The sequence below is a fragment of the Coturnix japonica genome, chromosome 2, assembly GCF_001577835.2.
Source record: "Coturnix japonica isolate 7356 chromosome 2, Coturnix japonica 2.1, whole genome shotgun sequence".
Classification (NCBI taxonomy): domain Eukaryota; kingdom Metazoa; phylum Chordata; class Aves; order Galliformes; family Phasianidae; genus Coturnix; species Coturnix japonica.
In genome coordinates this window covers 99,091,021-99,106,803 of record NC_029517.1, presented here as the reverse complement: position 1 = coordinate 99,106,803, position 15,783 = coordinate 99,091,021, and the positions used below count along the sequence as shown (strand labels likewise).

Genomic DNA, 15,783 nt, shown 5'->3' with positions numbered 1-15,783 from the left:
TTCTGTCAGCATGACACATTACTGCTTTAGCATTTTTGCCATTTTTGTCTTTTTAGTTCCAGTTTAAAACTAATGTAAAAATAAATGTGGTAAAACAAGCAAAGCAGACATATTGAGAGGAGGGTAGGATGAGAATAGGAATGAAAACTGGAGCTGTAGTTCTGACCATCATCTCTCTGCCATTTGTAGTTTGCTATGAATGTAAAAAAGTGATAGCTATTTTATACTGTTCTGAATAAAAACCCATGCTGTAAACGTGTGATCCATCGTGTGATGGGCAAAAGGGGATATTTTTCCATGACTATATTTAATTGCTATGTGCATCTGTGAGCTCACTTAAACCCCATCTGTACTCTTCTACTTCACAAACACACAACCCAGCCTTTCCTGATCAGAATTAGGTGCGTTGGACAACACAGCTTCTGCACGAATTTCAGGAAAGTGCTGGTATCTATCTATCTATGTTAGTAAAATATTCTTCTTAACACTCAAAGCTCTTTTTTCAGTTAACGGTAGCTGTTTCCCAATATTATCTGGTGTACAGTTTCATCAAGGAGGGAACCGTGAATACTTTTGGTCTCTTTTGTTGCCATTGTTGCCTTCTGAGTAGCTGATATTTTGTCAGTGACAGAGAATCTGCACTATTTATGGGTTTTGCACTATAAAACTACTGCAGCCCAGTCACATGGCTTCCTTTTCTAAGCCATCTGTCACAGAGGTCTGGAATTTTATGTGAATGTTGGTTGTGCAGACTTAACCCAAGTTTTTTTATTACGAAAAATGTCAGCGACTACAATATTTAGCATTTTACTTTACATTGGTCATTAAACTTGATTACTGTAGCTCTGTTTCATTGCTATAGTTACATATCAACTCTGAAGCCAAAAAACACTGGGGCGATCATGGCAGAGCTGTATTGTCAGATCCTGGAGTGTGAACTTGGCACTGATATAGTTAATATCTTGGATTTTTGTAACTAAGGTTTATTAATGCTGGTTTAAAAATGTATTTGATATTATACAGATGGCATAAGATGTGGTGGATACTAAGTTATTATCCAGGATAAGCTGCACTGTCAAATTCAGGGCTTAAAACTATCACAGGAGATTAAACTATTTACTAAAAAGGGGCAGAAAGATATAAGCAAAGCATCTTAGTATGAACATATTAGAAGTGTATTTACTTCCCATAAATATAATAAAACATCTCTTTAAGCTGTATGATTGAAAATGTGAACTTTGTCATGCAGACGAAGCAAATATAAGAAGTGTCTGAGTTTCTGAACTGGGGACAAGCAGATGGCTTGGTATGCTTCAGTCTAGGTGTGCATCTGTCGCAGGCCCATAAATACAAAATGGAACCAGGATCCCCAAGTAAGGAGAGATCACTGAGCCTGAAATTTTCATCTTTTACCAAAATTTTCCTTATGATAAAAATATTTCATCAGCTGCATTTCACCTTTAAATGAGTAACCATGGACAATGGTAGAAGATAAGGCTGCATGAAGAAAGCTTGTGCCTTACGTCCAACTGACTTTGTCATGTCACACTTTCAGCACAGAGGAAGAATTCCCTGCTTCATTGCAACTGATTTTAAAATCCATAAGTAAGCATAAATTTGGTTGCTCTATTTTTAACCATTCAATGGAGACTAATCTCCATCAGTAGTTAATGGAAAAAAGAAAAAAGAAAAAAAAAAAAAAGAGAGAGAGAGAGAGAGAGAGAGAGAGATTTTCTCTGTCGGTGTCTCATCTCCTCCTAAGAAAGAGATAAAAGTAAAATGGAAAGACTTGCTCCCCGGGCATATCTGTCTCCTATTTACAACAAAGGATTTAAGTGATTCACTTGTGGTACAGGCTTACTTTTTATTTATTCTGAATAAGAAAGCTTGAGGTGTGCTAATATTTGAGGCTAGATATGTTGGATGCTGGGTAACTACCTCCGAAGTTACCCAGCATCCAACATATCTAGCCTCAAATTCCGAAGTAGCTTCTGAGATTTATGGTGACAGAAATAGAAAATAGTACTGACAAAAACAACAGGAGGACTCATCAGCATTAAATATAGCATTCAACATAAGTACTACTTTGCATGACCTTGCCATTTATCTCTGTAGTCTTTGTATATTTTCCAACTTGTTCAGGTTAACACGTACAACTAGGCTACCAAGTGTTCTTTCAGAAGGCACCTTTTTCACCTCTTCTGCTACTTGATTTAATAACTGCTGTCAGTAGTAAGGACCAGCCTTACCCATATGTAAACATTATGCCAATATGCAGTGTTGCTCCCTGCTTAAGACATACATATTAATTCCAGACAGCATTACTGCATTTGAAATAGAGCAAAGGAACGAAAATCCCAGCTATACAAAGAACATATCAGGCAATTATCTGCAGACAGGAATTGCAATGGTCAGAAAGAAATTCATAGTGGTAAAATCATCAGGTCACCAGTTATCTGTCCACAAGAATAGGACAAGGAAGTAGTATCTCATCAATGAATGAAAGCAAGGTTTTAGGACCAGAGGGAATGGTTTCAAGCTACGGCAGGAGAGATTCAAGCTGGACATTAGGAAGTATTACTTCATAGAAAGGATGGTCAGGCAGTGGAATGAACTACCCAGGGAGGTGGTGGAGTCACCGACCCTGGAGGTGTTCAAGGAACAACTGTATGTTGTGTTGAGGGACATGGTTTAGTGGGAGCTATTGGTAATAGGTGAACAGTTGGACTGGATGATCTTTTAGGTCTTTTCCAACCTTGGTGATTCTATGATTCTATGATCTAAAGAATGATGTGGTCATGCAAAAGCCTGCTTAGGCCTATGTCCAGAAGGAAAAAGACTGTTTTCTCAGTGCAGGAAGTGCTCAGGGTTAGCCCTCACAATGTGAGCATAAGGTGAAATTTTTTGTTGGATCTATGAATAAGCTGTACTTTCAGGAGCTTTTTGTCATTTCAAGAAGATTTTTTACTGTGGAAGGCAGAATAGTTTGCTTTTCTTCCTTGGTTCTCATATAACTAAGCAGCACCAGCCCTTTCATATGAGCAGGAGCTGCCCTGAGAGATTCTTCCAGCCTGTAAAGAGAAGTTGGGTCTCTTTCCAAACTGCTGCTTGCTATACTTCCCAGAATAGCAAAGGCTTTGTTAACTCATATTGGAGGTCTCCATCAAGAAGATTCTTCCAAAGATTCTTCTGTGGCTCTCTGTCTATTGCTCACTATGCAGACCTTGGTTTCTGGCAAAACTTTAGAAGGTGATTTCCAGCTCATTTTATGATTAATATCATAATATGTGAAAAATTCTCCTACAGTGTTTCTTTTAGGCATATTTCTTACCCCTCCTTTTCTCCCCCGTGGTGCAGACCAAATATTTGTGAGGTGCGGGGGGAAGGGAACATATGTGATGCTGATGATGACCTAAACAATGCATTAATGCTTTTAACTGTGAATTGGGGTCATAGTTTTCTGTAAGAGTGAAAAGATCAAGAAGATTTAAAGCTAAACTTTTTTTAAATAAAACTAGATTTAGAGTGTATAGGCTATGGTTTAGAGGCATCTTATTTAAATTCTACTTACAATGTTTAAGCTGAGATGCAAGGACACCATTACTGAAGCTACTCTTAAGTCTGCCTAAGAGTTGGTCATTAACTGATATAAATCGAAAAGCTGGTTTTATATTCAGTTAAATTTAAATAAAAGCATGCATTTATACTTATCCTTTAAAAGCACCACATGCTTATGTTGCAGCTTCACCATATCTGTATTTAAGCATGTCTCTATTTCCTGTTCCGTGTCAGGGGGCTGAAATAGAAGTGGATGAAAATGGCACTCTGGATTTGAGCATGAAAAAGAACCGAAGCCAAGACAAAGTTACGCCTCTCACTTCTTCCAGTACAGTACTTCCCACTCCTTCCTCTTCTCCTTTCAAAACAAGCAGCATCCTGGTAAATGCAGCCTTCTACCAGGCTCTTTGTGAGCAAGAAGGCTGGGACACACCAATCAACTACAGCAAGACACATGGCAGGAAAGAAGAAAAAGAGGTATTTTTTTTCAGTTTCTGAGTGATTTTTTGTCTGGTGGATGAGTGATCAGATAATGGTATATCAGTAAATCTTTGCCAGTGAGCCTTAGATCTCACATGTGAGTCTATTGGTTTAGAATCCCATCTGAGAGCTGAAATTCAGAAACAAAAATTTGTTTGAAATTCCTGAAGGTTTTTGTTACAAGTAGCACAAAAGTATATGTATGTGATTTCCACCAATACTGATGACTTTTATTCCATAAGAAAACATAAGGGAAAAATGTAAGAGTACATACAAATCTCTTTTCTACCTATCCTAGGAAAGGTAATAAGTCAAAGTTGAAGCACAGAAGAATAAGAGAGAAGACCAACTAAAATTTCAGTAAATGCTTTTACTTAGTGACTTTGCACATTTCATGGCTATTCTTTTAGATTCCCCCTTCCAACTTGATAATGAACATGATTTTGGTTTTGTTTATTTGTCTTACAGATTATTGTATGCTAGCAACATGGCAGGACAGTCTTGTATTGTTTTTCCCTCTTTCTATTTGACAAGCTTTGGCTTTCAGTCAATTTTCTTTTTCTGGCTGTCAGAGTATGGATTACTTGACTTTTTCTTAAGTAAAGAAGAAATCATAAGTCATTTAAAGCCTAATAAGCCAAAATCATGCTAATTAACATAAACAAGCCTTAGTGATAACTTTCTGAAGTAGAATATTTTGATTTGAACTTTTTTATTTGGGCTCAAATACATTTCCTTTCTATTTGTTGTTTTTATACTGAATAAAAAATTTGAACATTTTAATTGTTACAGAATTATCTTTTCTTCAAATATAAAAACTGATACTTTAAGAAGACATACAGAATAGTAAATCTGCTTAGAGGTTAGGGGATTCACACTTACTTTCCAAAAAAATACCAGGAAATAGAAGATAATTCAATTGAATGCACAAAAATCTCTCAGGATTGGGTAGAGATCTGCCAAAATAAGACAATTTGTGCTATGGTGGATCATTTCTTGGGGGCAGGATTGTCTTGAAGAGCACACTGCTGACACCTCTATGGGGCTGACTGTGCTCTCTGCCTAAGCCACAAGGCTCTAGGAACCTGTATTAGTGTTCCGGAGTGAATTTCACACAAGACAGTAGGCTGAGGTCCCCAACTTTGAGAAAACTGCCTTGCTGTAGATCAGTAGATGCTGCAGACTTGGCAGGGGCCTGTTCTGTTGCTCAACCTCCCTGCAGCTACTGCGGATTTGAGAAGGAGCTATAGCAGAAGCACCTCCAAGTTCCCCACTCTTGATGGACTTTCAGATTGCCAAGACATGTGGCTGCCTGATTCACTCAGCACCAGCACCAGAACAGGGAACTGGAGGCATCAGCATACTATACAAAATGACAAAGATCACTGTTCAGGCACTCTTGTCCCTCACACTCTGTGCTTTGACACTATATGGCTTGTTCCTAATTGAGGATCTGGACCCAGACTTCTGCTGTGAGCTTTTGCCATCCCAGGGAACATCAATGTGTCCAGTGATCTCGGGGACAGAGTCTCTGTTTTGCAAATCGAAGACTGGCACTTATCCTTATGCAAAGAAAATGACTGATTATATCTATTTCTAATTCATTGTTATCTGTTTCATATGCACAACAGTTGCTTAATTTTGGTGGTAATTTCCAGAAAATATTGTCTCTCTCTCTCTCAGTGAAATAGCCTGTCCAGATGCCCCCTAAAAAAAAAAAAATCTGAATTTGGAAAAAGCTCAAAATCACTCCAAAAGGAAAGCTCTGAGAAATAACTAGAGCTGTCAGTTAGTTCAACTGTCAGTTCTCCAAAGATTTCAGGGCTTAAAAATGTTAAAAGTGCCAGATGCTATTATCTGTTATTCATGTTACCATTATGTTCTGGTCTTTGCTGAAATCAATATAAACTTCCATCTGTACATTAATGGAGTTTCATTGCTTGCTTGCTTTCTGTAGTGTGCATGCGTGAATACACACATGCTCTGTAGAAAATAGTAGTGTTTTGATGGATTGGGCTGGTTTTCCTTTTAGTCTGGTATTCTTCATAATTTTAATAACATTTAATTATAAATCCCCTCAAATAGGAAAGAAAAATTATACATAAACTTAGCTGTCACCATCATCTTTTAAAAGACCAAGAAGTAGGAAACACTGAAGGTGTTATCCCAAGGGTTTATCTTGACATCTGAAGCTAATACTTTGGAGATGGATGTGGTCATAGAATCATAGAATAATATAATTATTCAGGTTGGAAAAGGCATTAAGATCATTGAGTAAAATGATGACCCAACCATACTACCCTAACTAACCCTGCACAAAATCATGTTCCTGAGCACCACATCCAAACAGTTTTTAAATACATCCAGGGATGGTGACTCAACCACCTCCGTGGGAACTGGTTGAGTACTGGCTCTAAGGCCACAAAAGGCAAAGTTTGGATATTCTTCTGGACCTTGGGAGAATTTTTCTCTCTTCAAAGAAGTGCAGCTATGAAGTCCTTGTTGGATTTTCTGCATGTCTGTGCATGGATAGCTGTTGGTTAAAAGATTTAAAAATCTTTGTCTGGAAAAGCTGATGCTAGAAATCCAGAATTAAATTCTGAAAAAGAAAAAAAAGGAAAAAAAAAAAAAAAGAAAGTGTGGTATGAATATCATATACATTACAAATATACATATAGATATACTTATGTGAACCTTTATCTTCACATATTATTATTTTAAAAGTATTCTGTACATAATTAAATGAAATTGTGTATATCAATCTCAATGCTGCTGCACTTCGTCAAGTCCCAGTATGTAGAATTAATAGCCAGTGCTCTCTGTGCAGTAAGTATCAGTCAGTGACTTGACAAATATCTCACACACAGAGGTTTCTTGTCTAACAGTTGATAAAGAGATATCTTCCATCTGAGTGAAAGAACACAAGCTTTAAGTGGAAACACTAAGAAACCCTGCAGTGTGAGAAGGCTGATATCTGTCTGGTCTTTAGACATTTTTAAGATTCATTCCATATATGCACTAAATCTTTAGAAACATTGTTGTTCCCCAGTTCAGTAATACAGATGTAGCCTGTTGGACTTAGCTGATAAAAAAATAAACACAACTGATAAGTCAACTTTCTTCAACATCCGTTATATTAAATGGAAATCAACCTACCTAGGCTTTCTGAAGTTATCTTGATATCTTAGCCCTGCAGCTGTCATGAGAAGTTCACCAATTTATTGTTCTTTTGTGAGATTTTGATTTTAAGGAGAGTTACAATAGTGATAATTGCTGTAGAAGCTTTAATTTACATGTATGAAAGTTAGATCAGAACATGTGAAAAGACATAGTAATTAAATAAAACTCTCTTTCTGCATCTTGAAGAGGAAAACCATCCCCATATGCCACTAGAATCAGGATTTAAATTAATGTTGGAAAAACAGTCTCTCAGGTTGCTTGTATGCAGTACAAAGCTGTAGTCCCTTTTTCTGTTTTCAGTTCTTAGCTTCTTGGCTTCCATGTTTGGATGTCTTTCAAATATCTAGTATTTCTATATGAAGATCTTAGTAATGCTCATCTTCCTTTTTTTACTTTCTTTCTTTTTTTTTTTTTTACTCTCTATGACTACTTATGTGAAATTTTCCTTTATAAACAAAATTCCAAGAGCCTGAAATATATCATTTTACTTTTATATCTTAAAACATGACTTGTCAATTACTATGAAAGAGTATTTAGAAAAGAAGACATGCATTTTTGCTTTCTACGTTTGTAGCAGATGAAATTATTCCTAAAAAAAAACCCCACAAATGTGTCTCCAAAAATCAGCAGTAATTGATATATCAATAATATGACATGAATTTCTATGTGTATGTATAGTGCAAGTTGCAGTAGGTAGCCAGTACCAGAAAGCAGAAGGAAGTCATATTGAAGATTCAGTCTCCAAACAGGCAAAGATGAGCTGCCAAAATTGACGACCATATGGAAGCTTTATCAGAAGAAACACCCCCGCAGAGCTTACAAGTCCCAGTAGGCAGAATCTCCATTTTCAGTCCAGATTCTTCTCAGCCTTCCACTATGTGCTTAACAGTTCTGCAGACATCCCTGCCCCTCAGTCCTGGCACATTCATCAGCTGCACAAGCCCAGAGCACCAACCCTGAGAGTTTAGTAGAAGCTGAGAGGTCCTCCCCTTAACTGCAGGCAGCAGTTTCTGCTCCTTCATGTGGTAATCTGAGGGTGCTACCTGCCTGAGAATCAGAATGAAGTTGCAAATCCAACGTGAGTTCCCAGCAAGGATTTATTGAGATTTGATAATTGATGCTAAGGGCTTTGGAGATTTCTTGAATGATGCAGTATCTACAGAACATTATTCCAGAAGGGAAAATCTTAACCTTCACAAAAATAGTAATAATTGAAGGCATTAATCCTCAAAGCAGTGTAAATGAAGATATTTGAAATGATCAAAGTTATGGGGGCTTTTTTTTTTTATTTTTATTTTTTTCCAGAAAATGAAATCGTTATATTCTCCAGGGCTCTGGATATCCAAAATGTTTTCCCAGAAGAGGAAATATTCATAGTGCATGCTATCTATCAAATAGCCTTGTAGCAATGATGATTTTAATCTCCAAGTAGTAGAAATCAATAACTACCCTTACCAGCCTGCTGCTAAAAAAATCTGTTTTTTTTTTTTCCTCATTATTTTTACTTTCTCAAGAATGCTGTCTTTGCATAAGACATCAGATCACTGCTTTCTACCAACCTAGAAAGTGTTGTATTTACATATTTATATAATTATTTTTTTTTTTACTTTATGGTTATAATCTTTGAATTCATAATATGGTATAATGGTTCTCACATCAACTTTGTATAAAACACCACAAAACACTTGCACAGAAAAAGCAAGTATATACTTTCTGAAATCTTTTTTGCCTCTACATTCAACAATCACCTTAATTTTCTCTGTGTGTTTTTCTGTGGTCTTCATCATTGTTATGTAAATATAAACCTGATTTTCCCTACGTACATATTAAAACAGCATTTACCTTAAGAAATAATTTCACAATATAGTGTTCAACATTTTAAAAAGTTTACCTGGCAGTGCTTTCAATTACAATGCATTAAACTTTCTTAATCACTCCTCTTGTGGGGCTTTCAAAAATATTTTAAAAGATGCTCAAGTTATTTGTTGAATATGTAGAAGGCCTTGACAAGAGAAACCATTTGTCACACTCTCCTCTAATGTTTCAGAAAGATCCAGTGAGTTCTCCAGAAAACATGGAAGAAAAAAAGTATCCAGGAGAAGTCTCCATACCAAGTCCTAAACCCAAACTCCATTCAAGGGATCTCAAAAAGGAACTCATCACGTGAGTCACAAAAAAAGGCCATGTTTTCCAGTTCCCTTCTAAATAACAAGTAAATTGTTTGTCTGAGTGCTGATTTGGGGTGCATTCGAGGGAGCTCAGCAAGGAGATCTTCATGACTGATCAGTGCAGGTAGTTCCTGCTGTAGGTCAGCATGGAGCTGAGACAAGGCAGAGATAGGTCTGAGAGTCTGGTCAGATTCAAGACTTATACTATCCTCTGTATCAGTCCTTATTCTTCACGTAGGTAGGTAAAAAATGGGCAACAGCTACAAGCAGGCTGTGTTAATATTTATGTAATTGAATAAATGTCATTTGGAAAGTATTTGTTACAGTTCCACTTCCGAGCGTCTGTGTAGAAGTGCAGAAGATTTTGCAGACATTAAACAGACAAAGTTCAAAAGATAGTGAGGAGCTGCCCCAGGGTTTTCCAACCTGTAGGAAATCTGCTTAAGTTCTTAATTGGCTCCCTTCAAAGCATTCTGTCCTTCTGCCCAACTGAAAACCCAGAGGACTCACAAATTCATACTCTGTGAGAATAGACTGATGTTCTCTTTTCCCAAGAGAAGAGATTAATTTGCTTAGTTTTAAACTCCAAAACCTTACTGTCAAAAACTGCAAAGAATCCAGAATTCTTTAAAATCTTTTTGCACAGAACAGTTTATTCTAGTTCAGAATAGTTTCACAATTGTCACAATTCACAATCGTGAATTGTCACAACCAGCTCATAATACTGGTCACCTTTTAAAATCCCAATTAGGCTCTTCACAAAAACCTTCTGGATTCACATCAGCATTGCTGTCAGTAGAGTGGTTTGTTGTTTTGTTTGTTTGTTTGTCATCTGGGATTGAGTGATCATTTATTCCACTTTTCTTTTTGTCCCCAGTACGAAGTAGGTCTCTCCAGACAAGTGGACATAGTATTACTTAGTGATACGAGTCTATAATATATCATTGCAGGCTCCTCCGTAAATAAATGAGTCGCATCCCATCACCTCGCTTCCTGCTCTCTGGATTCAGTGACACTGAATCAGTCAGATATGACTCTGTCTTTAGAAATAACATTTCCCTGGGGCAAGCTTCTATGAAGAGTGATTCTTTCACCTCATGCCGTGCAGCCTGCATGTTGCCTACTCACCACATTGTATCTGTACTTGTAGTTCATGACCTAAATTGAAAGAGGTCGTGTTTGTTTTGCCTCCTCTAAAACAACTGCAGACAAAAATACTCAGAGTTTATTTGCTGAAGACTCTAATGGCTTTTCTTTTGTACTATTTATTCCTTTGTAATACTGACCTGTTTTGAGATGGCTATGAAACAGTTTTCTAATCTCCAAAATAATATTCCTCCACAGTATTTACAAAAACAATGATAATCTGACAGTGGCTTTACTGTATTTTTTTCACACGATGAGTAGAAAGNGACACCTAAAATGTAGCTGTTTTAAAATTCAATAAGAAATAGTTTTAATATATCAGCAGAATCTGGGTGCAATTATGGAAATCAGACTGCATTTCTGTGATCCCACTAAGCCTCGAAACTCGTAGAGAACAATCCAATACAGGTGGCTCCATCATGAGGAAGTTTTAAAAATGACATAAGCACTTGCAGAGGAAAAAAAAATTGACCCCATTATCTCATTTGCAGTGAACTACTGTATGAATATCAGCTCACTATCTCCTATTTTTCTATGCTGATTCTCTTTACCAAAACTACATTGCTCAGGTTGAAGTGGTCTGTGGCATCTTGCTAAGGGTTTTTTTTATGGATTTGAAAAGTTCCTAGCATTCTACCAGTTCATAGAAAATATCCAGGTGGGGATCTGAGGTATGCTTTACCCATGGAGCACTAACTAAATGTTTCTGTACAGCTTCTGAGTGCCCTTCTTAACTGTGGGTCCAGTGAAACACAGCCATTTTATAAGGTGAATGCAGGGCTGCTGATAGAGGTTTTAAAGTATTCTAGAAGGGTATACTGAACTCATCTCACCCACCCACAGATTGCATTTCTTGCAATTTTTGCCTTCTTGCAGAGGAATATATCCCAATCTGATATGTGATTGGATCTCTGTGTTATGACTAAAGTTGAGTTGAGGGAAAAAAAATAACATTTTATCCATGTCAAACGTGCCTCCATCTCTTGGCATAAATGAAAAAAAAACAAAACAAAACAAAAAACCATTGTGCTAAACGTGCACAACTTTTATGCCATTTCTCATTTCAGGTGAGAAAAATCCCAGGAAAACGCATTCACTTTGAACTTTTGCTAATACATTTTCTGTTCTGCAAGCAACTATAGTATTTATTTCTCACTTATGTCAGCAAATAAAAATCCCAAATGCATGTCTAAAAAAGGTGACTTATTTTAGTTAGAAGCTAAAGGAACAATTTGAGATATTATTGTTCTCAGGCCTGATCAGATAGGAAACTTTACCTCTAGGATTTATGAATTGCAGTTAAAAATTGGTAGCAATAGTAAAGTTTCTTTTAAAGAATCTGAGCTGTAATTGAAAAACCTATGCAAAGCAAGGTGGTTTCACACTTGCATAGATAAAAAAAGTAAGGTTTTGGCTCATTTGCATGGTGAAAATAGGATTTTTTTCCTACTGTGCCTCAATTACTAATTGAAAACTAGGACTGTAATGTATATTTTGTTAGTTCTTGTAGTGCCATGATAGTATTGAGATGGGTCATGATAATTACGATTGCCCTACATATCATTATGTACTTAGTTGCAGGGTAAGCTATGTGATTTGTTATACATGCTCTAACCTCTCACTGCATCTTTGCATAGCTGTCCGACTCCAGGATGTGACGGTAGTGGTCATGTAACAGGAAACTATGCTTCACACCGCAGGTAAGATACAACAGGAAAACCAAAGCAGGAAATAGTGCTACTTTTACTTGCTGTCATTTAACTTTTTTTCTTATACTAACCATGGATAAGTATTCAAAATTAACTTGCAGAAAATAATCTATACAGAAAAGTGTTTTCAGGTTTTATATTTTGTAGAACATCTGGACTCAATAGTCTGACGGACTTAGGCAGCATATGCTTATCACTCAAGCTGCATGACTTAGCAGAGACCTGTAGATAAGTCATTTAGTAAAGGCTGCATTTCCCTAAGTGAACAAGCACTCTCTATACAGATGAGATATTGGATGGGATTTTAAATAAGGTTTCTGTAGATACCTCTGTAACTGGCTTTGAAATTCACAGAACTGCCAATACATTGCTGCCAATTATTTCCTTCCAAATAGCCTACTGTCAACCTGGGGGTTGAAACAATAATTTCTTCTGCTTCCTTCTGAGAACAAGATGGAAGCAGCCACATGGACCAGATGCTCTACCTGCCCTTTATGTAGAAAGAGCTCTGCATAACACCACATTGCCATTTAATGCTTTACAGGGACTTAGAAAACTTTAGCCCTAACCATACATGTTTCCAGTAATTCAAGACTAAGAGTCTGGCACATATTGTTCCTCCTTTGTCAACAGGAAACATTTGAGGGTCTGTTGTTTTCCCCCATTTTTAGCCACAGATTCTATAAAGAGTGTTGTTTTAAGAAAAAACAAAAACAAAAACAAAAAAAAAAAAACCAACAAACATACATTTTGTTTCAGTGAAGCATTCTACATTGTATTTTTCAGTGTTTCTGGGTGCCCATTAGCTGACAAGACATTAAAATCCCTTATGGCTGCTAACTCTCAGGAGCTTAAGTAAGTATTAGTAATAATAAAAATGTAATTCTTATTTACCTTTAATCAACATGTTCCCTGCAGTAACTGAGTTGTTTATTTGAATTACTCTGAGCAGTAAAGTATGAAATATTTCAGTGAAGTTCACTTATTAAAACAAGTTTATTTCTCTCAATTTGCTTTTCTTGTTTTTAGTGTCCCTTCATTTTCATGAATTAACCAGGACATGAAGAAAAATACTGAAAACACTAAGAAAGACTTCTCTCACAGTATTTTTCATTCAGAAAAACATAAAAAGGAGAAAAATATTTAGAACATACTACTGATTAGGAAAAATAGAATAAATAATTTAAAAATAATAATAATAAAAAAAACCTAGACCAGAACTCATGCATATCATTTTTTATCATTCAGTACCATATACTATGTGTTTAATGTCACTGAAGCAGACATCAAGTCACATGATTTTGTGCTGGCATAATTTTCACCATGAAATGTCACTTACAAAAGGACTGTGCGGGCTCTGCTATATAGACAGATGTATAGGGACATATGAATATTTCAGAAATCTGTAGTCAAGAGAGGCACTGGCAACCAGTCATCTAGTTATTGAGTTGCCTTTGTCAATAAGGACGTGGGGAAGAGGAAAGGATAATTAGAGTTCTTTCATAGCTTTCTCTCTGCATCTTGTAAATTGGATCCTGTAATAGATGGCTTGGAAATCTCATGGATGCATGTAAAAAGAGAAGAATCCTGTGACCGTCCTTTCTGTCCTTTAGGTTCATCCCTAATCCAGATAGAAGAAAATAAAGTCCAACTATGGCACAGTTATGATGTTAAGATGATGTTTATGGCTATACTGCTTACACACATAGATATGGCTCAGTGCTTAGTCACAAGTTAGCTTACCTAGATCAAATGCTAGTGGTCTCATCCTCTTGTCCAATAACATGAATTACAAAAAAAAAATAATGAACTGATGGTATCTATGGACGTGAATCTGCTAGAGATGCATCAAAGTGACAAAAAAGGTCCATTTATATGGGCAATTGCTTGAAGCAGTTCTGATATTTATTAGGGAAACTGACGCACACAGTATTTCACTGAGTCTCAAATGTATAAAATTTAATTTTAGTATTTTTTAAAAGAGCAGCACAAGAAGCAGGGAACTGGCTTGTGAAAATGCTGACAAATTTGAAATCATTTGCTGAGTCATATATATTTGTCCCTGCTTTTTCTGGCTTTCTGCCATACATAGACACTCACACAAATATTTTGAATAGTTGCTCTTCATGCAGCCCCTCCCCCCCATATTCATGTGTGAATAAAGAAATTTGCATACCAATATGGTTATTTTTCCACTAAAGCTTCTAGAGTTTTGGTCATGCCATAAGGAAAGAGGAGCAACAGCATATGACTTAAATGACAAACTGCACATTGTACGCCATGTATAATAAGTGAGTTGTGAAAGACAAAGTCAGAGTTCATGAACATTTCACAGACAGAAATATGTTGCATAATGCACTTAGCATTTAATTTCAATTAGCTAGAAAAGAGCAAAAATCAAAATCTGTTCGTAGACAATTTGCAAAAGGGAAAAGGGCGAAATAAAATCATTTTCCACAAATGTACCAACTTATTTTAGCTTCCTGCAAACGTTATTCAGGTGAAATTTTAAACAAAATTCAGCTTTTCGTAATAATTAAATGAAATCTTATGCTTCTGGTATAGTATAGTGATCAATCAATAGTTAGTTTTACTTCACAGAGATGAGAGCAAAGGGCATAAATGCTCGTAGAATCAGGCCACCAAAGTACCCTCGTGTAGTTAGGCGTGAAGATGAAAAAGCTGTGTATTTTTTCCAAATGTTATTCATGTTTAATTTGCCAGAAGCAAGATACGATTTTGGCTTTAACTGTGAATCTCTAAGCCAGCAAAGATACAAGGCTTCCATTTGATCTACAGTTTGGAAATAAGGAATATCTGTTCAAAAAGTAAATCTTTGAGTCAAATTCAAGAATTATAATGTCTGAGAAATTCTCATTATACTGCGCAATTTAAGATGGTTGAATTAAAATATACTAATGTTGATAATGGCACATGGATTTTAAGCTATTATGAGGAGTTGTGATTTAATTCACTTTTTCATTTACTCTCATTTCACCAAATAGCTGCTTATTAAACCTTAAACAAGTTTAAAAGCATACCATATAAAAATATCTAGTTAGAGTTCATAATCTTTAAGAAGTAGGTAGATTCCATATACCAAGTTGATAAGTTATCCATATTCCATCAACAGCATTACATGTTCTAATCAGTACATTTTTTAGTTGACGTGTGAGTTTGCCTTAGGTAAAGTTTCTATCCAACCATTTCTTAGAGCTTTACCATCAGTAGAACTATCAGAAGTGCTCCTAGCTGAGTGCATTCATTTTATGTGAAGTTGTGGTTTGTCTACCTAAAGATAGAACAACCTTGTAAAGGGGCACAAAATGGCAGATACTTGATGCACAGTTACAAAAAAACAGAAATCATTGTGGGTTTGTTCTTAGAAAACAAACTTGATGAATTGTAAAAGCATCTGTAACCTACACCCATTCAAGAGCTGAAATCATTTAACTTGAGATCCTGAGGCCTCTGGCCTTCTTACATAAATCTGATTTTATTGACTCTTCACAGTAATAACAGAGGGTAACTCCCTTAGCTGG

General features: G+C 36.3%; 1 protein-coding gene across 4 annotated transcripts in view; it reads left to right on the top strand.

Annotated features, from left to right (window-relative positions):
- The window catches only part of ST18 (ST18 C2H2C-type zinc finger transcription factor), a 183,715-nt gene that overhangs the window by 154,730 nt on the left and 13,202 nt on the right, over nt 1-15,783 (top strand). For all 4 annotated transcript variants that reach the window (XM_032442722.1, XM_032442723.1, XM_032442724.1 and 1 more), the window contains 4 exons: nt 3,793-4,035; nt 9,266-9,381; nt 12,170-12,232; nt 13,028-13,096. In XM_032442722.1, the coding sequence (XP_032298613.1) occupies nt 3,793-4,035; nt 9,266-9,381; nt 12,170-12,232; nt 13,028-13,096 (491 nt within the window). The remainder of the gene's footprint in view (nt 1-3,792; nt 4,036-9,265; nt 9,382-12,169; nt 12,233-13,027; nt 13,097-15,783) is intronic.